Genomic DNA, 24,058 nt, shown 5'->3' with positions numbered 1-24,058 from the left:
GTTTCTTCGCTCGCCGCCGCGCTCAGAGCTGGGGCCGGGCCGGAGCGGCGCCCCGCTGCCCTGTCCCCGTGTGCAGACCCCGGGCCCGGCCCCGGCCCCCTGCCAAGCCATGCTGTGCGGCCGCTGGAGGCGCTGCCGCCGCCCGCCCGAGGAGCCCCCGGTAGCCGCCCAAGTCGCGGCGCCGGTCGCGCTCCCGTCCCCGCCGACTCCCTCCGATGGCGGCACCAAGAGGCCCGGGCTGCGGGCGCTGAAGAAGATGGGTCAGTGACGGGCAGGGGGCGGTGGGGTGGGCACGGACCGTTCCCAGGGGGCCAGTCTGGGGCGCTCCAGGGAGCAGTTCGTGGACTCCCCAGGCTGTACGGGGCTGGGAGGCTATGGCTAGTGGCGGAGGGCCAGCGCCGTCCAGCCGCGGGTCGCACCTGGGGTCATCCGCGAGAGTCCCGGGGCGAGCCGGGCGCCTAGGATGCTCTTTGCTTCCCACCAGGGGGCGCCCGCGGGGCGTCTGGAGCGCGAATTCGGGCACGGGACGCTGGTGGGGTCCCCAGGGAGAGTGGAGCGGGAGAGGGAGGCTTGGAGTGTCCCTCGCCCGGCTCCCCAGCAGTATCTAGGGTCTGCCAGGGTGTCTCGGGGTCTTGGCAGCCCTTAGGAAGGATGCGAGTTTGTGATTGGCCTCCGCAGAAGAGGCTGGCCTCCGCAGCAGCCCTCCAACCCGCCGCCCCACAGGGGCAGCCACAGCCACACTGCCCTGGCAGGACTGGTCTAACCAGTGAGAAAGCCCGAAAGCCAAGGCTCTCATGTCAGATTTGGGGAAGTCAGTCGTGGAGAAGGAATGTAACTGTGGCTCACTGGAACATCAGAGGCAGCTGGCACTTGGTGGGTTACACAGGTGGTGTCTTGCAATCTTCCTCAACTTCCTAGGTGGGAGGTGAATCCTCATTTCACAGGTGAGGAAACTGACTCAGAGACAGCAAGGAATTTGCCTGTGACCACACAGCCAACAAAGGGCAAAGTGTGACTGGCACGCTGGTGGTGCCCCACCACATGGGCCCTGGTACTCTCTCAGAGTCTGGGAAAAGTGGGACCCGCAGGGTGGTGGAGGGCTTGAATGAGAGGGTGCATGCGAGAGTGTTGTCTGACGTGGAAAGGACCGCACCACTGAAGTGCTGCGTTGGACCTGCCATTGGTAGAGTAGTCAGTGATGGAGAAGCTAGGTGTGGAGCTCTGGAGCAGAAGGACAAGGCTGCCAGGCACCCTGTGTGAAACTTGGGGCAGAATTCAGGGGTCCTGATTGCCAGTTTTGCCTTCTTGTTACCTTCACTCATTCCACCTGAGTGCTGACTATGTCTGGGTGCTGTGCCTGGCACTCTGTTTACTGAGACATAGGACACCGTCTCTACCCTGCAATCCATTCAACTGCGCATGCATTGAACAAGCACTTATGCAGTGCCCATGGTATGGTACTATGGTACAAGCACTTGTGGAGTGCCTATGGTATGCTCCACCCTGGGGCTCCTGCATGAGAGAGCTGAGGTTCCAGCAGGGAGATCGGACAGTGAAACAAAGAATAGGACCCTGGGGATGGGGGAACAGGGGACAGTGCATGAGGGGTTGGGGAGCCAGCGAGGGCCCTGGCTGGCCCCAGCTGAGGAAGACCGGAGTGGCAAAGGGGAGAGGCTGGGGTTGGGAGGAGCTCCTCAAGGCCCTCCCTGGAGAGTCATGGACTTTATCTGGAGGGCATCAGGAGCCCCAGAAAGGGCTCAGGCAGGAGTGAGTGTGGAGAGTGGGGGACAGGTTGGACGAAGGCAGGGGAGAAACAGGGAGACCCAAGGAGGGAGGCTGAGGAGTTAGTTGGGCAAGGGGTGGGGACCAGACTTGGGGGATACCCAGGATGGACTCCAGAACTCCCAGGAGATAGACTGGGCTGGACTCTGTGATCGACAGGTGTCATTCTCTGGACTAAGAAATGGTGTGGTTTGGGGATAGCTGAGGGCAGCCCTGGGAGTCAGCCCCAGCAGGGTCATGGGTGCCACAGAAGGGCTGAGGGGTGGCCCCGTGCCCGTTGGCCTCTTCATCCCACACGTTTTTTGAGCGGCATTAGTGGGCCAGGGTGCTGTGCCAGGGCCTGGGGCTACAGAGATGAGTAGCACAGAGCTTTGCCCTCAGGAAGTGCACAGTTTAGTGGGCAGAGTCACATTCAGACAAATAATTACAGCTGAACCCGGGCCTCGGTACCCGTCCGCTGAGTAAGGCTGCACGGGAGCTCTGGGCACCTCATCAAGGTGACACTCTGGGGAACTACGTAGGTATCAGAATGTCATCTCAGCCACCCTCATTCCTCACCACTGCCCTGTCCTGCTGAGTGACTGCAGAGAGAGGAATGTTGAGTCCGAGTCTGTTGGGAATGTCCCTTCCCCAGGCCATAGGGAGCCCAGGGACAGGGTGGAGAAGGAAACCCAGTCTTGGGGCCCAGCCCCTTGGGCCATCAGGGGCCAAGACCTAGGCCTGTCACCCAGGTAGCCTCCCCTGCCTTGCTCTGCCCCTGCCATCACCACACCCCTTAGCCTAACAGAGAATAGATTTTATGTCAAATCAGGTCAAGGGACTAGGGCAGGGAGTGGCTCAGAGGGGCCTGAGGAAGGAAAAACCTTTAGGGCCACACTAGGGAGACCCAGATGAGCAGGGAAGGAGGAAGAAAACACCCCCACAGTGAGTGGGAGTCCTTTGTCCCCACTCCAGTCTCCCGCTCTTGGGCTGGGCTGCTGACTTGCAGGGAATCATTGAAGAGAGAGGAGCACTAGAGCCCAGTGATCACCTGCCATGCGCGAGGCACTGTGCTGAGCTTGCATCAGACCTGATCCTGCTTAATCCTCAGGCATGCCTGTGCGGGAGGTGCTGTCCTCATGTCACATTACAGACGGGAAGCTCAAGGCAGAGGGGTGAAATCACTGCCCAAGGCCACATGCCTGCCTACTGCCAGAGCCTACTTTTCCATGATGGCTCCCAGTGAATACTTTTTGTTGTTGCTGTTGTTGTTTATGAGACAGCGTCTCATTCTGTCACCCAGGCTGGAGTGCAGTGGCATGATCATGATCATGGCTCACCGCAACCTCAAGTTCCTGAGCTCAAGTGATCCTCCCACCTCAGTCTCCCGAGTAGCTGGGACTCGAGAGACTGGGAGACTGGATACCACCACATCCAGCTAATTTTGTTTTTATTTTTTGTAGAGTTGGGGTCTCACTATGTTGTCCAGGCTGGTCTTGAACTCCTGGGCTCAAAGGATCCTCCTGCCTTGGATTCCCAAAAGTTCTGGGATTACAGGTGTGAGCTACCATTCTTGGCTAGCCTGGTGAATACTAATGAACAATTTTGTCACTGTCCCAGGTGCTTTTCGCATATTATCTCATTTAATGCTCACAATAATATGAGGTAGGTAGTACCGGTAGTCTTCTCTTACAGATGAGGAAACTGAGACTCAGAGAGGTTTGGTAACTTGCCTAGGGTTCAGAGCCAGGAAGTAGCTGAGAGAAAATTTGAACCCAGGCAGTGTGGCCCAGAGTCTGTGCTTGTCACACAGTGACTGATAGAGAAGCTGATACCTGCAGGGGGCCTGCTGGCCGCTCCTCTCCCACGGGGCACCTGCCAGCCCCCACGAGTGTCCTCACAGGGCTGCCAAATAAAATACAGAACACCCAGTTAAGTTTGGAATTCCACTAAACGTGAAATTTGGAATGTATTTACACTAAAAAATTATTTTTTATCTGAATTTCACATTTAACGTGTGTCCTGGATTTTCTCTGGCAGCCCTGTATCCCCAGAGCCCTGTGTGTGCCTCTGCCCTGATGCTCCGCCCCTGCCCCTCATCCTCCCCACGGGCAGAGGCCTGAGTGGGCAGAATCCCGCCCCCTTCCCTGCCCGGCCTGCATACACTACGAAGTGCCCCTGAGCGAGAGGGCTCGGCCCATGGCCTGCCTGGGATGTCTCCCGCAGGGTGAGTGGGACTGCTGTGGGTGGGCTTGACAGGTGAGGGTCTTCAGAACAACCCCCAGCCCTGGCAAGTGCCTGGCCTGGGTGGTGGGTAAGCTGGGTGGCCCTCCAGGCTAAGCAGGGGCATGCCAGGTGGGACTAGGGGGCTGGCTCTGCCAGGCCCTGTGGTCTCCCTCACATCTTTCCCTGTCCCCCACCCTGACTTCTGCACCCAACCAGGCTTCATGCCTGTTCTGGCCCCACAGAAAAGGGTGCTGCCACCCCCCCTTGCTGTGTCCGGCCCAGGGCCAAGGGAGGCACCGCCTGCCTTTCCTGACTTTGTTGGTTCTCCAAGGAATGTTATGGACTCTGGCACTGAGCCCCCGCCAGGCCCCAGCCCTGGGTGTGGCAGCCAGCTGGGTCATGGGGGACATGATTGGTGTTTGAGGTTCGGAGGCTGCCTGCTGGCTAAAGGATTAGGGTGGGAGGGTCTTTGGGACCCCTCACCATTTTGTGTCCTCTCCCAGGGCCTCACGGCCCCGGCCACCTGGAAACGCTCTTTCTCTACTCCCTGCTTGGCCTTGGCCATGGCTGCTGGCTGTAGCAGTTCCCTGCATGACTCGCATTCCTGCGGAGTCCTGTGTGCACCTCCCAAGTGCGAGCTGCCTATTTCCCCCAGGCTGGCCCACCGTCCACCCTCTCCACCCATGAACTCTGTACACACACACAATCACACTCACACGCACACACACACATTCACTCACGCTCATACACACACACTCACTCTCTCTCTCTCTCCCCCTCACACACACACACACCCTGTCTATGTATACACCCCGCACACACCCCGCCCTGCATGCCACCCCTCCGGGACATGCCTGGACAGAACTCCCACCCTCTCCGCCAGCTGCCCTGGCGCCTGTCTCCACCGCACAGCCTCTGTATCCATCCCTGCCTGGGGCAGCCTGCACTGTCTTTAGCACACAGGGCTTGTCCTCTCTGAGCTCAGTGGTGCACCTGTGAAAAGGGTGGGATTTGGGGCCCCTTCTGCCTCTGACATGAGGTAGTTTCTGGTCCCTGGTCTTGGCTACCTTCACAGAACTGCTCAGGCCCCAGACCATCCACGCCCCAAACCACCGGGCTGCCTGTGGAAGTTGAGAAACTGGGCCTGCCCTTTCCTCACCACGCCTGACCCCTCTCTGGAGGCTGAGATAAGCGGGCAGCTTGGGAAGGTGTCTGAGCCCCAGCTGACAACACTGAATTGGGCGGGAGGTGCCGCTGTCCTGGTCGGGGGGAAGGTACCAGCTGGAGGCCATGGGACTAAGGGGACAGATGGATCAGAACGTGTGGGTGCCTCTGGGGCACTGACTCACTTCCCCAGAGCCCTGTCTTAGTTTCCTTCTTTGTGATCATTTACTAAGCACCTACTATGGGCCGGGCCTAAACCAGGCTCCATGTGCTTGTGCCTGTTGTGGCCACTCGCAGCCCTTTGGGGTCAGACTCCCCCAACTTCTACCACATTTCAGCTCCACCGGATGCCGACCTGGCTGTCTGCCTCTTTAACAGCATTTTTGAGATATTAATTCACATACCTTATAATTTATCCATTGAAAGTACACAGTGGGGAGCACCTTGGGAGGCAGAGGCTGTTGAATCACTTGAGGCCAGGAGTTTGAGACCAGCCTGGGCATCACAGTGAGACCCCAACTCTACAAAAACATTTAAAAATTATTCAGGCCTGGTGGTGCAAGTCTGTAGTCCCAGCTCCTCGGGAGGCTGAGGCAGGTGGATTGTTTGAGCCCAAGAGTTTAAGGCTCTGCAGTGGGCCATTATTGTACCACTGCACCCCAGCCTGGCTACAGAGCAAGACCCTGTCTCAGAAAAAAAAAAAAAAATGTATACAATGGTTTCCAGCATATTATATCATTATACTTTAAAAATTATGGTAAAGTAGGCTGGGTGCTGTGGCTCACGCCTGTAATCCTAGCACTTTGGGAGGCCAAGGCGAGTGGATCATTTGAGGTCAGGAGTTCGAGACCAGCCTGGCCAACATGGTAAAACCCTGTCTCTACTAAAAATGCAACAATTACCTGGAAATCACTTGAACCCAGGAAGTGGGGGTTGCAGTGAGCTGAGATCGTGCCACTGCACTCCAGCCTGGGCAACAGAACAAGACTGTGTCTCAAAAAAAAAAAAAAAAAAAAAAATTGGCCGGGCACGGTGGCTCACACCTGTAATCCCAGCACTTTGGGAGGCCAAGGCGGGTGGATCATGAGGTCAGGAGATCGAGACCACCCTGGCTAACACGATGAAACCCCGTCTCTACTAAAAAATACAAAAAAAATTAGCTGGGCGTGGTGGCAGGCACCTGTAGTCCCAGCTATTCGGGAGGCTGAGGCAGGAGAATAGCGTGAACCCAGGAGGCGGAGCTTGCAGTGAGCTGAGTTTGCGCCCCTGCACTCCAGCCTGGGCGACAGAGCGAGACTCCATCTCAAAAAAAAATTATGGCAAAATATATATAATGAAATTGGCCATTGCAACCATTTTGAAGTGGTTAATTCACTGGCATTAATTACATTCACACTGTTGTGCAACCATTACTGTTGCCTATTTCCAAAACTTTTTCATCATCCAAACAGAAACTAACCATCAAGCAGTAACTCTCCATTACCTCCCCATTCCAGCCCCTGGTACCCTCCCAGCTACTTTCTGTCTCTATGAACTTGTCTGCTCTGGGTACGTCACATGGGTGGAATCACATAGTATTTGTCGTTTGGGGTCTGGCTTCTTTCACTTAGCATGATGTTTTCAAGGTTCATCCATATTGTAGCGTGCATCAGATTTCACTCCTTTACATGGCTGAATATTATTCCATTGTATTGATAAACCATATTTTGCTTACGTACTCATTTTTTGTTTGTTTGTTTTGTTTTGTTTTGTTTTTTGAGACAGAGTCTCGCCCTGTTGCCCAGGCTGGAGTATAGTGGCGCAATCTCAGCTCGCTGTAACCTCTGCCTTCCGGTTTCAAGTGATTCTCCTGCCTTAGCCTCCCTAGTAGCTGAGATTACAGGTGTGGGCCACCATGCCCGGCTAATGTTTTGTGTTTCTCGTAGAGACAGGGTTTCACCATGTTGGTCAGGCTGGTCTCGAACTCCTGACCTCAAATGATCTTCCTGCCTCGGCCTCCCAAAGTACTGGGATTACAGGTGTGGGCCACCATGCCCGGCTAATGTTTTATATTTTTCGTAGAGACAGGGTTTCACCATGTTGGTCAGGCTGGTCTCGAACTCCTGACCTCAAGGGATCCACCTGCTTTGGCCTCCCTAAGTGCTGGGATTACAGGTGTGAGCCACCATGCCCGGCTAATGTTTTGTATTTTTCATAGGGACAGGGATTCACCATGTTGGTCAGGCTAGTCTTGAACTCCTGACCTCAAATGATCCGCCTGCCTTGGCCTCCCAAAGTGCTGGGATTACAGGCTCATCTGTTGATGAGCACTCGGGTTGTTTCCACCATTTGACTCTCATTTACCCTCATTTTCACCGCTATTATTCTGTGATTGTCTCCACCCACTCAGTCACTGGCCCAGCAGCTGCAGGATCAAGGCAGAGATGGTTCAATAGATAGAAACCCCACGGGAACAGTAGGAGGTGGGCGGCTTGTGCACCTGCTCAGAGCAGGTAGGAACAAGGTCAAGGCAACATCTGTGGGTTTGGGCCTTGCAGGACCTATAAATGTTTACTGGGTGGCTGGACGGAGAGCCACGGTCCTCGTAGCATCACTGCCCTGGCCCTGAGCCCTCCCTCTGACCTTGCCTCCTTACCTGTTAGTCCTGCCCTTCCTGCTGGACACCCTAGTCCTCTCACTGCTCCAGGGTTCAGAAGCATGAACAGTGGGGAAACAGAAGCACCCACTCAGGGACTCAGCACCTGGCCCCGCCTGGGACTGCACTCTCCTTCTGTTTGGCTTTTCCATTGGGTGTGTGGTTGGGGGGCAGTGCCAGTTTGTGGGGCAGCCTGGAATGTCACCCCTTACCCCAGCAGGTTCCTGGGGAGCTGAGGGTAAGGGGCCAGGAGTAGGGGCCCCCTCCATTGGGAGACTGCCCCAGTGGGGGCCCAGTCAGGCGTTCAGGCTGCCTATGTTGATGGCCTGTTTGCAGAAGGCTCTGGACAGAGCAGGCCCCGGTGACTCACCCCCATTTCCGGTCTTAGTCACTCACCTCCCCCACACCCATGGGCTTGGCATCAGAGGGCTGGCCTAGGTAGGGGAGGTGGCCCCGGCTGCAAAGCCTGGTTGTCGTGGCAACGAGCAGTCCCCTTTCCCACGGTGGAGGGGGTGTAGGAGGGTGTGCCTAAGTGTGGTGGCACTGCAGGCTCCCCCTAACCGTTCTGCCCTCACCCTGTCATTGTTCAGGATGGGACCATTTAGAGGCTACCTAGACTTGGTGGGTGGGGGGGGGTCTGGTGAGCCCCTCGGCCTGGCACATGCCATGTATGCCCAGTTCTTTGTCTGGAGAGGAAGGTTCCACTTTCCCCTTCCTGACCAGGGGGCACCAAGTGGGCATTCACTCAGAGGGCCACAGTCTAGACCCTGAGGGACCCTCTAGAGCCGTTAGGGCCACAGGCTGGCCCCAGAGGGGTCATGGCCTCTTAAGGAGGTGGATTTCTCCTCTTGCCCGAGACCCTGATTTTCAGTCATGGTCCGAGTGGTTTTTAAAAATACAGATGCCCGCTGGGCGCGGTGGCTCACACCTGTAATCCCAGCACTTTGGGAGGCCGAGACGGGCGGATCACGAGGTCAGGAGATCGAGACCATCCTGGCTAACACGGTGAAACCCCGTCTCTACTAAAAAATATAAAAACTAGCCGGGCGAGGTGGCGGGCGCCTATAGTCCCAGCTACTCGGGAGGCTGAGGCAGGAGAATGGCGTAAACCCGGGAGGCGGAGCTTGCAGTGAGCTGAGATCCGGCCACCGCACTCCAGCCTGGGTGACAGAGCGAGACTCCGTCTCAAAAAAATAAATAAATAAAAAAAATAAAAATAAAAATACAGATGCCCAGGCCCCATCCCACACCAGCTGGGTGAGATGCCCTGGGCCATGGTGTCTGCAGCCTCCCCCAGGTAATTCCGATGCACAGCTAAGGTTGAGAAACCCTGACCTGCCAGGCCTTTGCCTTGAACTCCGGACAGATGGGGCAGAGCTGGGGTAGAATTCCCTCAGTCCCCCCATCTGCCTGTCTACCTGCCTGCCCCTTCAGTCAACACTAGCTGGGAGCCTGGCTCTGGGATGAGCACTGTGGTGAGGAGATAAGACCTCACTCTGGCCTCAGATTTATTAAAGTTTATAGGTGGGTTTTGTGTTTTAATTAAAGCAAAAAGTGCTGTTAGTGGTCAGAGAGGGAGAACGCCCACTTGAGGACAAATCAAGGAAAGCTTCCTGGAGGAGGTGATATCTGAACTGGTCCTTCAAGGACTCAGATAGGAGGAAGAGAAGGGAGAAGGATCCTACAAAAGGGTCCAAGAGAGGGTGAAAGGAGATGGTCCAGAGATATAGACTCAATTCCTTAGGTCAGAGTTTGCAACTGGGCAAGCAAGGGCCTTGGGGTCGCAAAGCCAAACCCAGTATTAAGGGTCTGTTGAAATAAAGGGAGGAAGAGAGGCCCACTGTCATACTTCTTTTGGCCCATACAGGGGTTATTGGTTTTTGTCTTTTTCAATTTGATTTCGTTGCCAACATTAGAATATCTGGAGGCTTCACACACAGATCTAGATTCCGGTTCTCTGGAAACTCTGGGCCCTCATTCACTCTGGGCTGTGCCCCACCTCCAAAGGCCATGGACTCTCCGTTTACCCAGTTCCCACCTCCTCTAATGTCCCATGGCTCAAAAATCTTTGGCTGTGACTCTCATTGAGGCATTGTAGAGCAGGGTGTGGCACCATCTGGGCTGGGCATCACGTGTTCCAGGGGGCCAGAGCCAGAGGAAGGCCGAAACTCTCTGGGGTACAGTGTCGGTCACGCTGTAGAAACCTCTGAATTTTGGATTTTGCAGCAGGTATGATTGTGGTCTCCATTTTATGGATGGAGAACATGAGGCTTAGTGCCAGGTTAGTGCCACCGGGGCTATGTATTAAATAGCTGGGAAGTGACAGAGTTGAGACTTATTCCCCAGACTTCTGAATTTAGAAGCACTAGAAGAGCCATGCAGTGCAGGGCCCAAGGGCAGAGGTGCTGGAGCCCGACCTCCAGAGCCCAGAGTGGCTTCTACCAATATGGAATTCTGACAACTTACTTAAGCTTCCCTGAGCCTCAGTTTCCTTGTCTGTTAATACATGAGGAGGGCCTGCATACAGGAGGTGCTTTTATTTATTTATATTTTAGAGACAGAGTCTCACTCTGTTGCCCAAGCTGGAGTGCAGTGGCATAATCTCAGCTCACTGCAACCTCCGCCTCCCGGATTCAAGTGATTTTCATGCCTCAGCCTCCCGAGTATCTGGGATTACAGGTACATGACACCATGCCCGGCTAATTTTTTTTGTATTTTTAGTAGAGATGAGGTTTCACTATGTTGGCCATGCTGGGCTTGAACCCCTGTCCTCAAGTGATCCGCCCACCTTGTCCTCCCAAAGTGCTGGGATTACAAGCATGAACCACCATGCCCAGCCAACTTTAAATTTTTTTCTAGAGGCCAGGTACGGTGGCTCACGCCTATAATCCCAACACTTTGGGAGGCCGAGGAGGGCAGATCATGAGGTCAGGAGACAAGACCATCCTGGCCAACATGGTGAAGCCCTGTCTCTACTAAAACTACAAAAATTAGCTGGGGCATGGTGGTACGTGCCTGTAGTCCCAGCTACTTGGGAGGCTGAGGCAGGAGAATTGCTTGAACCCAGAGGTGGAGGTTGCAGTGAGCCGAGATTGCACTACTTGCACTCCAGCCTGGGCAACAGAGCAAGACTCCGTCTCAAAAAAAAAAAAATTTTTTTTTTTTTTTTGTAGAGATAGGGTCTCACATTGTTGCCCAGGCTGTTCTCCAGTTCCTGGCTCCAAGCGATCCTCCCATCTTGGCCTCTTGAGTACCTGGGATTACAGGCATGAGCCACTGTACCCAGCCAACATTTGCTTTTATTGAGGAAGGTGGACACTGTGGCTGCAGAGTGCATGTGGGCTGAAGGGTCATGTGGTGGGTGGCATTGGCTGGGCAAGAGGGAGCACCAAATGTCACAGGACACCTTCCTTTTGGCAGGGCCCCACCAGGCACAAAGAGGGCACCTGGAGATCAGCCGGGCAGGGCTGATCCTGGAGTCCTTGGCCTGTGACCCTGGGGCTAGGGTGGCCTCTGCTGTCCTCCTTGTCTTTGGGAAAGCAGAGGCAAGGTGCTTGGGTTACAGCAAGAGAGATCTAGGTTAGATGGTGAGACCTTCCTGATGGCTGTGGTTTCACATCAAGGGAAAAAGGCTGTTGGTGGCAAATTCTGAACTTGATGGCTGGAAGCCATGTGGTGGGGGATAGTGGCAGAAGGGCAACTTATTTTTTTTTTTTTTTTTTAAGACTCAGTCTCTGGCCGGGCGCGGTGGCTCAAGCCTGTAATCCCAGCACTTTGGGAGGCCGAGACGGGTGGATCACGAGGTCAGGAGATCGAGACCATCCTGGTGAACACAGTGAAACCCCGTCTCTACTAAAAACTACAAAAAACTAGCCGGGCGAGGTGGCGCGCGCCTGTAGTCCCAGCTACTCAGGAGGCTGAGGCAGGAGAATGGCGTGAACCTGGGAGGCGGAGCTTGCAGTGAGCTGAGATCAGGCCACTGCACTCCAGCCTGGGCAACAGAGCGAGACTCCGTCTCAAAAAAAAAAAAAAAAGACTCAGTCTCACTCTGTTGTTTAGGCTTCAGTGCAGTGGCATGATCTTGGCTCACTGCAACCTCTGCCTCCTGGGTTCAAGCAATTCTCCTGCCTCAGCCTCCCAAGTAGCTGGGATTACAGGCATGTGCCACCACACTCGGCTTATTTTGTATTTTTAGTAGAGATGGGGGTTTCATCATGTTGGCCAGGCTGGTCTCGAACTCCCGACCTCAAGTGATCCGCCCTCCTCGGCATCCCAAGTGCTGAGATTACAGGCGTGAGCCACCGCACCTGGCCAGAAAGGACAACCTTTAGTGAGGCCTGAGTCCCAGGCATTGCCCCAGGACAGTTCCACACTGAGGGACAGCAGAGGCAGCTGCTTGGAAGGAAGGAGGGAGATGGGGTACGGGTGGGGGTTGGGGGACGCTTAACGCTCCAAAGCCTAAAGCCAAACCCAGTGCAGGAGGCTTCTTACAATCGGGGAGGAGGGGAGGCCTGCGAGGGGCAGGGAAGCTCACTGTGGAGCGAAGGCCTGGGTTTGGAGAGGCTGGAGGAAGGGGCAGCAGGGGGAGCTTCCGGGCAGGGACTGCCTGAAACCCGGGTCCTCCCGCCCCGGCAGGCCTGACGGAGGACGAGGACGTGCGCGCCATGCTGCTGGGCTCCCGGCTCCGCAAGATCCGCTCGCGCACGTGGCACAAGGAGCGGCTGTACCGGCTGCAGGAGGACGGCCTGAGCGTGTGGTTCCAGCGGCGCATCCCGCGCGCGCCGTCGCAGCACATCTGTGAGAGGCCGGGGAGCGCCGGGTGGGCAGGGAGGTGGGGACAGGCCGGGTCCTCCGCCCTGACCCGGCCCTACCCGCAGTCTTTGTGCAGCACATCGAGGCAGTCCGCGAGGGCCACCAGTCCGAGGGCCTGCGGCGCTTCGGGGGTGCCTTCGCCCCGGCGCGCTGCCTCACCATCGCCTTCAAGGGCCGCCGCAAGAACCTGGACCTGGCGGCGCCCACGGCTGAGGAAGCGCAGCGCTGGGTGCGCGGTCTGACCAAGCTCCGCGCGCGCCTGGACGCCATGAGCCAGCGCGAGCGGCTGGACCAATATCCTGCCGGGGCTGGGAGGGAGGGCCCCAGGGAGGGCGCCATCCTTGGAGAGACCCCAGGCCCAGGGGAGGCAGGTCCCCTGTCCTGAGGGCGCACAGTCTGGGTCGGAGCCCTAGGTCTTTGAAACTGAGAGTGGGGACACGTGCCCTGGCTAGGTCCGAGCTCCCACCAGGAGGGGTGGCGCGGCCCCTCCTTCAGGGAGGCCTGAGGCCTTCTGAGGATGGAGACAGGGAGGCCTGAGGCCTCCTGTCTTTGGTGAGCCCTAGTCCTGCGGAGGAGACACTGCTACCGTGCTGGGGGAGTCCACAGGCCAAGGGGAAAGTACAGCCCCTAAACCAGGGAGCCCCCAGATCCAGGTGGGGATGACTTACCGGCCAGTTACCTGGGGGCTGGGGGCAGCCTGGTGTGTTACTGTTATTTCCTGAGCACCCACACCTGGATCCACTCGTATCTGCACCGGGCTGACTCCAACCAGGACAGCAAGATGAGCTTCAAGGAGATCAAGAGCCTGCTGAGAATGGTCAACGTGGACATGAACGACATGTACGCCTACCTCCTCTTCAAGGTGGGCTTCCGCCCTGAACCCCAGCCCCTGGCTTTGCCATCACTCTGACCTCTGCCTGCCCCCAGCCGTCTGAGTCATCAGCTCCCCTGCCCTCTCCACCTGCAGCTTTTTTGGAGAAGCAGCCTTTCCCTGCATAAAGGCAACATCTGGGTTTAGTTAGCCTTTGGCCTCCCCTGAGGCCACTGGGCCAGGAAGGGAGTGGGGAGCCAGGGCCCAGAACTTTCCTCCCCCTCAGTTCCTACCCCTCCAAAGTGAGCAGCAAAGCTGTTCTCATTTCCCTGAGTCTGCAGGGCACCTTTTGCATGTGGGGGCACAGGCAGGAGCCAGCCTACAGGCGTGCATGTGCACAGATACATGTGTGCACCCTTCTCCACGCAGACCCTCCACTGTGGCACGTGTTGGCACCTCATGCATGGGAGCACAGGGGCACACAGGAGTGGGCTCTGCAGCTACGGCCCAGCTGGAGCCCCTGGCAGACCTCTGTGTGCATGTGGACAATGGGACCCACCTGTGACCCCGAAAGACAGGAGAGCCCATGGCAGCTGGACCCCTGGGCCACAGCTTCACAGGGATGCTCCATGAATTCTCATTGACTTGTTCAGTGACCCTGGGTGTGAATATGTGCATGTCAGCATAGTAACATGTCCACCTAGGGGAGTGAGGGCCCAGGGGTCCTGTCTTGGCCCAGGATCACCATTTTTCCTTCCACATCTTGATTCTTGGGGTAGGTCATGGTGCAGAGGGGCAGGCATAGAACCAGAGAGACCTCCCTTAAAGTCCAGCCCTGCAGGCCAGGCTTAGTGGCTCACCCCTGTCATCCCAGCACTTTGGGAAGCCTAGGCGGGAGGACTGCTTGAAGCCAGGAGTTTGAGATCAGCTTGGGCAACATAGCAAGACCCCATCTCTACAAAAAATACAAAAATTAGCCAGGTGCAGTGGTACACACCTGTGGTCCCAGCTGTCCAGCTATTTGGAGGGCTGAGGTGGGAGGATCCCTTGAGATCACACGTTGGAAGCTGCAGTGAGCTATGATCATGCCACTGCACTCCAGCCTGGGTAACAGAGCAAGACCAAACAAACAAACAAAAAACCCAAAAAACAAACAGAGCTGGAGTCACAAGTCTTACTCTGTTTTTCCACCTGTGAAATGGGGAACGTTGCCTTCTCAGATGTGGTAGATGACAGATGGGTTAAAGGGGCCAGGTTTCCTGGAGTGTCTGCCTCCTCTGAGCTTCTCCCTCTGCTCCCCAGGAGTGTGACCACTCCAACAATGACCGTCTAGAGGGGGCTGAGATTGAGGAGTTCCTGCGGCGGCTGCTGAAGCGGCCGGAGCTGGAGGAGATCTTCCATCAGTACTCGGGCGAGGACCGCGTGCTGAGTGCCCCTGAGCTGCTGGAGTTCCTGGAGGACCAGGGCGAGGAGGGCGCCACGCTGGCCCGCGCCCAGCAGCTCATTCAGACCTACGAGCTCAACGAGACAGGTGGGGGGCGGCACGGCCAGGTCGTGGCACCTGATAGGGCTGTGTTCCCAGCTGAGTGGGTTCTGCTGCGGGCTGGCTGCGGGCTGGCTGCGGGCACTGTCTCGGCCAGGTTAGCTTGCCTCCTCCAGACTCAGCTTCCACATGTGTAAAATGGCACAACAGCGTGCCTTCCTCCCAGGGTCTGGTCGAAGGTTAAGTGGCATGACTTACAGAGTCTAGTCAGTAGATTGTCTAGTCTATTCCTAAGTTGAGTGGGCCTTGGGGGCATTGAAAGCTGGACATGGGGGATCCCCATGTGGCCTGATGCCCTCTCCTGCCACCCCTGCAGCCAAGCAGCACGAGCTGATGACACTGGATGGCTTCATGATGTACCTGTTGTCGCCGGAGGGGGCTGCCTTGGACACCACCCACACGTGTGTGTTCCAGGACATGAACCAGCCCCTCGCCCACTACTTCATCTCTTCCTCCCACAACACCTATCTGACCGACTCCCAGATTGGGGGGCCCAGCAGCACCGAGGCCTACATTAGGTACTGTAGTAGGGGGTGAATGTGCCCAGGAGCCCCACCTGGAGAGAGACATGGGGCTGGCTTCCTGGGGCCTTCCTGGCTCAGCCTGCCTGCTGCCCTGCTCTGTGGCACTCTCCCAACACCTTGCCCGTCCACCCATCTGTCCACCCACAGGGCCTTTGCCCAGGGATGCCGCTGCGTGGAGCTGGACTGCTGGGAGGGGCCAGGAGGGGAGCCCATCATCTATCATGGACATACTCTCACCTCCAAGATTCTCTTCCGGGATGTGGTCCAAGCCGTGCGTGACCATGCCTTCACGGTGAGCCCCTGGGATGCCCAGCCCCAGCCCCACAGCCTTCACAATGACCTCCGTCCACACCCCCGTGCCAGCTGCGCTCAGTCCTTCCAGGGGAAACCCTTGCCCAGAGAATCATTCATTCACCAAGTGCTGCTGGGATAAGTGGCCAATGGGGTAGAATAAAGCTGAATGAGATGCCACTCTCATATTTGGGAAATATGTTCCCTCTCATATTTGGAAAATGTCTTAAAATCACAGAGTGTCCAGAAGAAAACCTTTGGGGGAGTGAAGGACTTTTTTTTTTTTTTTTTTTTTTTTGAGACGGAGTCTCGCTCTGTCGCCCAGGCTGGAGTGCAGTGGCCGGATCTCAGCTCACTGCAAGCTCCGCCTCCCGGGTTCACACCATTCTCCTGCCTCAGCCTCCCGAGTAGCTGGGGCTATAGGCGCCTGCCACCTTGCCCGGCTAGTTTTCTGTATTTTTTATTAGAGACGGGGTTTCACCGTGTTAGCCAGGATGGTCTCGATCTCATGACCTTGTGATCCGCCCGTCTCGGCCTCCCAAAGTGCTGGGATTACAGGCTTGAGCCACCGCGCCCGGCTGGGAAGGACATTTGAATCATGACTTCCAAAGAATAAGCTGTAAGAGAAGCTCACCAGTGGCACCTACATAAACTGCAGCTTCGGTCACAGTGTGCAGATCTTCCCATCAGCAAATGATGGCAGGAGAGTTTTCAACATCATTGACATGGTCAATGTCATTCACATGTAAAAAGCATTTATGGGACCAGGTGCGGTGGCTCACACCTGTATTCCCAGCACTCTGGGAGGCTGATGCAAGGATCACTTGAGGCCAGGAATTCCAGACCAGCCTGAGCAAATAGCTGTATCCTGTCTCAACAAAAATAAAAATTAGCTGAGTGTGGGGGCATGTGCCTGTAGGCTGAGTTACTCAGGAGGCTGAGGTGGGAGGATCACTTGAGCTCAGGACTGGAGAATGCGGGGATACTGACTGCGCCACTGCACTTCAGCCTGGATGATGGAGCTAGACCAAAGCATAAACAACAAAAATTGGCCGGGCGTGGTGGCTCACACCTGTAATCCCAGCACTTTGGGAGGCTGAGGTGGGCAGATCACCTGAGGTCAGGAGTTTGAGACCAGCCTGGCCAACATGGTGAAACCCCGTCTCTACTAAAAATACAAAAATTAGCTGGGTGTGGTGGCGGGTGCCCGCAATCCCAGCTACTCCGGAGGCTGAGGCAGAGAGAATCGCTTGAACCCAGGAGATGGAGTTGTAGTGAGCTGAAATTGCATCACTGCACTCCAGCCTGGGTGACAGAGCAACACTCCATCTCAAAGAAAAAAAAAATCATTCCTGCAGCCTCCCTCAGCCTCCTGGACAGTCTAGCCCTTCCCTGGGTTCTCCAGAGCCCTGCTTTGCCTGCTTGTCCTGAAGGGTCTGGGAGCCAGATGTTGGGAGGTACTGGCAGAGGGAGGGGAGTGGCTCTGAGCCACTGCCCTTCCCCACACAGCTGTCCCCCTACCCTGTCATCCTATCCCTGGAGAACCACTGCGGGCTGGAGCAGCAGGCTGCCATGGCCCGCCACCTCCGCACCATCCTAGGGGACATGCTGGTGACACAGGCGCTGGACTCCCCAAATCCTGAGGAGCTGCCTTCCCCAGAGGTGATGCACCCCAGCCCCCAGCCTGGATGGAGGGAAGTCTGGTGGGAGTCCGCCTCCCCCAACTGGTTGTGCCACCTCTCTGGCTCGGGACCCCTCACCTCTCCCTGCCTTAACCTTTCTCCGTTCCTCTGTTCATCTGATGTCTGCCACCCCCTGGTCTTGTCCTTCTGCTGCCCTCTGGCTCTCCATTCTTGACTAGACCCCCCCCACACACACCCTCTTCCATGACATGGCTCTGCCCTGCTGGCCCTGTGTCCCTGCTGGTAGAGTCCTGCAGGCTCTGCCATTCCCTCCTGCAAGGCCCCGTTTGACAGTTTCTCCACCTGGCAGTCCCTTCCCAGCCATCCACACTTGCCAAGCATCACCTGCTTAGAATTCAGCTCAACTTCAGCCGCCTCTTCCGTGGCCTTATCCACTTCCCCAACTCTTAGGTCTGAGGCAGCCTGCTGCTCTCCCCCAGACCGCAGAGTGCATCCTCAGCCCTCTCCAGACGTTTATCCTGTCGGGCTCCTTGAGAAAACTCCCCTCCTACTTCCAATCCCCAACATGCAGGCAGGGTTGACTCACCCTCGTGTGTGTGTGAGACGTGATTTTTGTTATTAGTATGACAGTCACACCCATATGGTAAAAGAAAACTGAGCTGTACCAAGGGACACAATGAACGGTGCTTCCCTTCCTCCACTGACCTGTCTTCTTTCACAAGAAGTAACCATCTCCAACTTTCTTGCGTGTGCTTCGAGAATTTCCCCACACACATTACCTGTGTACATGTGTGTACTGTCTTCTCTTTTAAATGGTACCAAAAAAGGACTGTGTGATTCCAGGTTGTAGCCCCACTTCTTCCACGTTGTAGCCCCACTTCTTCCACGTTGTAGCCCCACTTCTTCCACGTTGTAGCCTCACTTCTTCCACGTTGTAGCCTCACTTCTTCCACGTTGTAGCCCCATTTCTTCCACGTTGTAGCCCCACTTCTTCCACGTTGTAGCCTCACTTCTTCCACGTTGTAGCCTCACTTTTTCCACGTTGTAGTCTCACTTCTTCCACGTTGTAGCCTCACTTCTTCCACGTTGTAGCCTCACTTCTTCCACGTTGTAGCCTCACTTCTTCCACGTTGTAGTCTCACTTCTTCCACGTTGTAGTCTCACTTCTTCCACGTAAGATCTTTTTTGAAGAGGGTCGCTTCCCTTTCAGTCCTGAGCTGTCGCGTGCATCATAGTGGCTGCTGTGTATATTCTGATGTTGAGCATCCCTTCCTGATGCTTACTAAGCATCCCTTCCTGATGGCTTCCTAGGCCGTTCTCCACTCTTTCCTATTAGACACTCATCTCTGTGTCTCCTTTCCTGCCTCCCACCCCCAGCCAGCCCTTCACACGGTGGTGGTTGAATAACTGACTGACCGGCCGCCACAGGGGTGAGAAGGCCTAACCCTTCATCCTCCACATTGGCCCCCACAGCAGCTGAAGGGCCGGGTCCTGGTGAAGGGGAAGAAGCTGCCTGCTGCTCGGAGCGAGGATGGCCGGGCTCTGTCGGACAGGGAGGAGGAGGAGGACGATGACGAGGAGGAAGAAGAGGAGGCGGAGACTGCAGCACAGAGGCGGCTGGTGAGAGCTGGTGGGCTGGGGTGGGTGGGGTGGGGAAGCGGGGGAAGGTGGGAGGACGGGTGTGGGAAGCGGGGGCTAGCTGAGCCCTGCTGAGGCTGGTCTCCTAGGCTAAGCAGATCTCCCCGGAGCTGTCGGCCCTGGTCGTGTACTGCCACGCCACCCGCCTGCGGACCCTGCACCCTGCCCCCGACGCCCCGCAGCCCTGCCAGGTCAGCTCCCTCAGCGAGCGCAAAGCCAAGAAACTCATCCGGGAAGCAGGTAGGAGCCAGGGTGCTGGGTGTCTGGGGCGAGAGGGCGATGGGGGCACCTCCTGAAGGGGGCCTGGAAAGGAGTTGAGGGGGCTTTGGGGGACAGTAAAGAGATCAAGAGGACCCCAGAGAGGGGCTGGGCTGAGGGAATGAGGGCCCTGCACATGCCAGGGTGGATGGAGGGGAGAGTGGCAAGCTGAGGGCGGCCTGCTGTCTGCAGCCTGCTGTCTGCCTTCAGAGGCCTGTGGTGGGGCTGGCCATAGAGGGAGATGGGCCAGGCTGGGCTGGGGGTTGGGGGAGCCCAGCCGCTGCTGCGACACTGGGGAGGAATTCCTGGGGCAGGTGATGCTGAGAAGACACATCACCTGGAGGACTAGGAAGCAGCCAGGAGAAGAGGCGGGAGGGCTTTCCAGACAGGAGGAACAGGCTGTTGAAGGCCTGGAAGCTTGGCCTGGAGAAGAGTTCCAGGAACCATGGTGGAGCTGGAGGGCTGTGGGCATTCACTGTACTTGGTTGGAACTTTGTCAGGAGCAGGGAACTGGGGGCTGGGGATGTGGAGCCAGGCTGTGTGGGTGGAGGGGATCCCTGCAGCCTCCTCAGTGAGCTCCCCTCTCAGCCTAGGTCAGAAGAGAGTGAGGAGCAGGGGCAGGGTGAGCTGGGGATGGGCTTGGCCTCTGTTCCCTGGAGGTTATAGGCCGGGGCTTTGGGTGAGGGACCCCCGGGGTCTGTCACAGTCTCACCCCAACTCTGCCCCAGGGAACAGCTTCGTCAGGCACAATGCCCGCCAGCTGACCCGCGTGTACCCGCTGGGGCTGCGGATGAACTCGGCCAACTATAGTCCCCAGGAGATGTGGAACTCGGGCTGTCAGCTGGGTGAGTGGGGGCCACATGAGCGGGAGCAGGCGGGGTGCCTCAGTGTGGGAGAGGCCTCAGCAGTGAGGGCCCACACAGCCTTCCAGACGGTGGAAACACGCATTTTGTTGATTATTTTTAAAGTTGCCAGCAATGTAGGTGGGAAAATCAAATCAGGCTCGCTTATTCTTGACAGTGTACAGGTCTCGCATTTTTATGATGGTAGAAATTAAAACCTCCACTCCCATGTTCCCTGGACACACACAACCCCCACACACCTGGCAGTCCCACTAAGTCAACACTGATAAGGGTGGGCTCTGGGGGACGCTGAGCCCCACCAAAGGAGGCCGTATTGTCTCCTTGGGGTAAGGGTGGAAACAAGCCCAGGCTTCCTCAGACCCCTGGCTCTGATCCAAGCCTGGCCCTGAGGGTGGGGGCTTTTCCAGCACTTTCCAGCCTGGAGGGATCCCAGGGCGGAAGTACAGGTGACAGTGGGGGCTGAGTCCATGACCCTCTCCCCTAAAGTCATGGTGGGGGCAGAGCAGCACTGAGCAGACAGTGGGACCCCAGGCCCTTTGTAGAAAGGAATACAGTCCCCTGAAACTGAGTAGTGAGAACAGGGCCGCTAAGAGCCCCTGCTCTGACCCTGCTGTGTCCACAGTGGCCTTGAACTTCCAGACGCCAGGCTACGAGATGGACCTCAATGCCGGCCGCTTCCTGGTCAATGGGCAGTGTGGCTACGTCCTGAAACCTGCCTGCCTGCGGCAACCTGACTCGACCTTTGACCCTGAGGACCCGGGACCTCCCAGAACCACTCTCAGCATCCAGGTCAGCAGGCTGGAACGGGCCCCAGCCTGGGGTCACACTGGTTCTAGAGAGGCTCTTTGTGAGGTGGAGGAAGGCAAGGGGGGCTGGGGACAGGTTGGAAGTGACGGGTGGTCTGAGCTTGAGGCCCATCAGGGGATGGCCAAGGTGGGCGTGGGCCCCAGCTGCTCCCTCCCTCACCCCACAGGTGCTGACTGCACAGCAGCTGCCCAAGCTGAACGCCGAGAAGCCACATTCCATTGTGGACCCCCTGGTGCGCGTTGAGATCCATGGGGTGCCCGCAGACTGTGCCCGGCAGGAGACTGACTATGTGCTCAACAATGGTGGGCAGCTGCTGGCAGAAGTGTCGGGGGGAGACTGCAGAGAGCGAAGGGGGGTGCAAGGTGGATCCTGGGGCCCTGGGGCTCTGACTGCCACCCCTGTGCCCTAGGCTTCAACCCCCACTGGGGGCAGACCCTGCAGTTCCAGCTGCGGGCTCCGGAGCTGGCGCTGGTCCGGTTTGTGGTGGAAGATTATGACGCCACCTCCCCCAATGACTTTGTGGGCCAGTTTACACTGCCTCTTAGCAGCCTAAAGCAAGGTTGGTGGAGGCTGGTGGGGATGGAGAGGGATGTGGGTACAGGCCCTGCAGACCCTGTTCACCTTTGTGCCTCGAATTTCCTGCCCTGAAGCGTGCCCAGGCTGGGCCAGACCCCCAGGGTACGCAGAGGACCTGAGGCCTGGCTGTCCTCCCCACAGGGTACCGCCACATACACCTGCTTTCCAAGGACGGGGCCTCACTGTCACCAGCTACGCTCTTCATTCAAATCCGCATCCAGCACCCCTGAGGGCCCAGCTCACCCGCCCTGGGGTTCTGCGAGTGCCAGTCCACATCCCCTGCAGAGCCCTCTCCTCTGGAGTCAGATGGTGGGAGTACCAGCCCCCAGCCCACCCACTTGGCCCACTCAGCCCACTCACCAGGCGCTGGTCTCACCTGAGTGCTGAGGGCTGCCTGGGCCCCTCCTGAAGAATCAACAGGTGCTCATGTGACTTCAGTGAGCTCCAACCCTGAGGCCCTGAGATGGCCCCAGCTCCTGTCCTCAGCCTGCCCCTCATTGTGACTTATGAGGAGCCAAGCCTGTTGCTGCCAGGAGACTTGGGGAACAGGACACCTGTGGGCCCTCAGTTCCCCTCTGTCCTCCCGTGGGCCATCCCAGCCTCCTTCCCCCAGAGGAGAACAGTCCACCCCACTTGGCCCGGACCCCGGGCTTAGCCCCTAAGCCCTCCTTTACCCTAGGCCTTCCTGGACTCCTCCCTCCAGCTCTGGAACCTGAGTTCCCCTTCCCTTCTCAAAGCAAGAAGGGAGCGCTGAGGCATGAAGCCCTGGGGAAACTGGCAGTAGGTTTTGGTTTTTATTTTTTGAGACAGGGTCTCGCTCCATCGCCCAGGCTGGAGTGCAATGTTGCAATCACGGCTCACTGCAGCCTTGAACTCCCAGGCTCAAGCGATCCTCCCATCTCAGCCTCCTGAGTAGCTGGGACTACAGACACAGGCCACCACACCTGGCTAATTTTTAAATTTTATGTAGAGATGGGGGGTACTCCCTATGTTGCCCAGGCTGGTCTCGAGCTCCTGACCTCAAGTGATCCTCCTGCCCCAGCATTCCATAGTGCTGGGATTACAGGTGTGAGCCACTGCCCTGGCCTAGCAGTAGGTTTGTAACTGTTTCATAGAAGAGCCCTGGAGAAGACAGTAGAATGAGCCTATCTAGTTTAAAAAATAAAGAAGCTCATTTATTTTACCACTGCCACTCCCTGATCACCTCTATGCTGCCACCCCCACAGGCCCATGAGGAGGGACAGGGCTGGATGTGTCCCTTGGCCCTCTCCCCTCAACAGGGCATGGACTTGTCTAAGACAGCCAGGGGGTGGCAGCAGGAGATGCCACAGCTCAAAATAGCCTGACCCCTGCTCCTGGCTTAAAGCTGCTGCGAGTATCACAAGACTGTCTGAGGATGCCAATTTACAAGGTCAGCGCCTCTCCACGACACACGCGCGCGCGCACACACACACACACAAACACACAGAGGGGCCTTGAATGAGGAGGGGACAGGAGTCTGAGGGATCCTCAGACAGACTGCCACTCCCACGCTTAGCTGGGCTCAAGGCCCCTGTCTGCTCAGTAGGGCAAATCCCAAGGACACGGGCTTTCCTTCCTTCCTCCAGCCAGCCAGCCTTTTACACAAAGGCTGGAAACACTGCTTGGGCCGCCTCTATAGGAATGCTGGGAGAGCGCACTGGACACTAGACAACAGAATCCGGAAAAAATCCTGCACCCCCCGTCAGGGTGACAATGTGGAGGCCTGGTGTTTTAGGTTCTGCCAGGCGACAGTGCCGGCACTGAACAAGGGCAGAACTTGACATTAGTCCCCAGAGGGTGGCCTGGAACTGGGCTGGGATAGGCCTTGAACTGGCCCCAAGCCCTGCAGAAACCAAAACACAAGGCTGGGGCAGACTCCACCTTCTAGCAACTCCAAGAACGGATGCAGAAAGTGGCAGTGTCCCCCGCTCCTTCATGCTGGGAGTGGCATTTGGCTCTGGTGAATCTGTCTGTCTGAAAGAGGATAATCAGAATCAAAAGGGCCCAGAAGGAATGGGCCGGGCCAGGCAGCCCAGGCATCTGGCACTCCGGGCTGTCAGGAGGGTCAGGCTGCCAAACTGCAGCCTCAGGATGGGAGGCACAGAGAGGCTAAGTCCAGTTTTAGCAAATGAAGAGCTATTAGCATTGCCTAGCCCCTGCAGAGCCAGCTCTGGCTGGGGGGATCTGGGTCCCCATCCTGCTTGGCTTCTCTGGTTTCGTATATGGTACCAAGAGGAGGGAGTGAAGGCTAGGACGAGGGCCCAACACTGAGAAAGCTGCCTTGAAAGGGCAAGAGTCTTTTTTTTGAGACAAAGTGTTGCTCGTCCCCCAGGCTGGAGTACAGTGGCGCAATCTCGGCTCACTGTAACCTCCGCCTCCCAGGTTCAAGCGATTCTCCTGCCTCAGCCTCTCCAGTAGCTGGGATTACAGGCGCGCACCACCATGCCTGGCTAATTTTTGTATTTTTAGTAGAGACGGGTTTTCA

General features: G+C 56.9%; 1 protein-coding gene across 5 annotated transcripts; it reads left to right on the top strand.

Annotated features, from left to right (window-relative positions):
• Positions 1–7: 7 nt before the first annotated feature.
• PLCD3 (phospholipase C delta 3) lies at positions 8–22,735 on the top strand. Of its 5 annotated transcripts, none has more exons than XM_001115230.5 (15): positions 8–260; positions 12,422–12,583; positions 12,664–12,892; positions 13,331–13,460; positions 14,712–14,940; positions 15,269–15,470; positions 15,624–15,768; positions 17,277–17,429; positions 18,884–19,030; positions 19,138–19,288; positions 20,035–20,151; positions 20,792–20,958; positions 21,143–21,278; positions 21,386–21,535; positions 21,694–22,735. In XM_001115230.5, the coding sequence occupies exons 1-15, from the start codon at positions 110–112 to the stop codon at positions 21,780–21,782; spliced, it is 2,358 nt and encodes a 785-aa protein (XP_001115230.1). In that variant the 5' UTR covers positions 8–109; the 3' UTR covers positions 21,783–22,735. The 5 variants fall into 5 exon arrangements, with proteins under 5 accessions (XP_001115230.1, XP_077828176.1, XP_077828175.1 ...); XM_077972050.1 differs by having other exon boundaries at positions 21,386–21,571; positions 21,663–22,735; XM_077972049.1 differs by having other exon boundaries at positions 21,386–21,571; positions 21,636–22,735.
• The last annotated feature ends 1,323 nt before the right edge of the window (positions 22,736–24,058 follow it).

This window comes from Macaca mulatta, chromosome 16, assembly GCF_049350105.2.
Source record: "Macaca mulatta isolate MMU2019108-1 chromosome 16, T2T-MMU8v2.0, whole genome shotgun sequence".
Classification (NCBI taxonomy): domain Eukaryota; kingdom Metazoa; phylum Chordata; class Mammalia; order Primates; family Cercopithecidae; genus Macaca; species Macaca mulatta.
The sequence above is the reverse complement of the archived record's forward strand: the minus strand, read 5'-3'. Positions and strand labels throughout refer to the sequence as shown.

Coding starts and splice junctions, on each gene's coding strand:
- PLCD3 (XM_077972049.1), top strand. CDS start 110: ATGCTGTGCGGCCGCTGGAGGCGCTGCCGCCGCCCGCCCGAGGAGCCC. Junction 19,031..19,137: donor CTGCAGCACAGAGGCGGCTG/GTGAGAGCTGGT, acceptor CTGGTCTCCTAG/GCTAAGCAGATCTCCCCGGA. Junction 19,289..20,034: donor GAAACTCATCCGGGAAGCAG/GTAGGAGCCAGG, acceptor ACTCTGCCCCAG/GGAACAGCTTCGTCAGGCAC.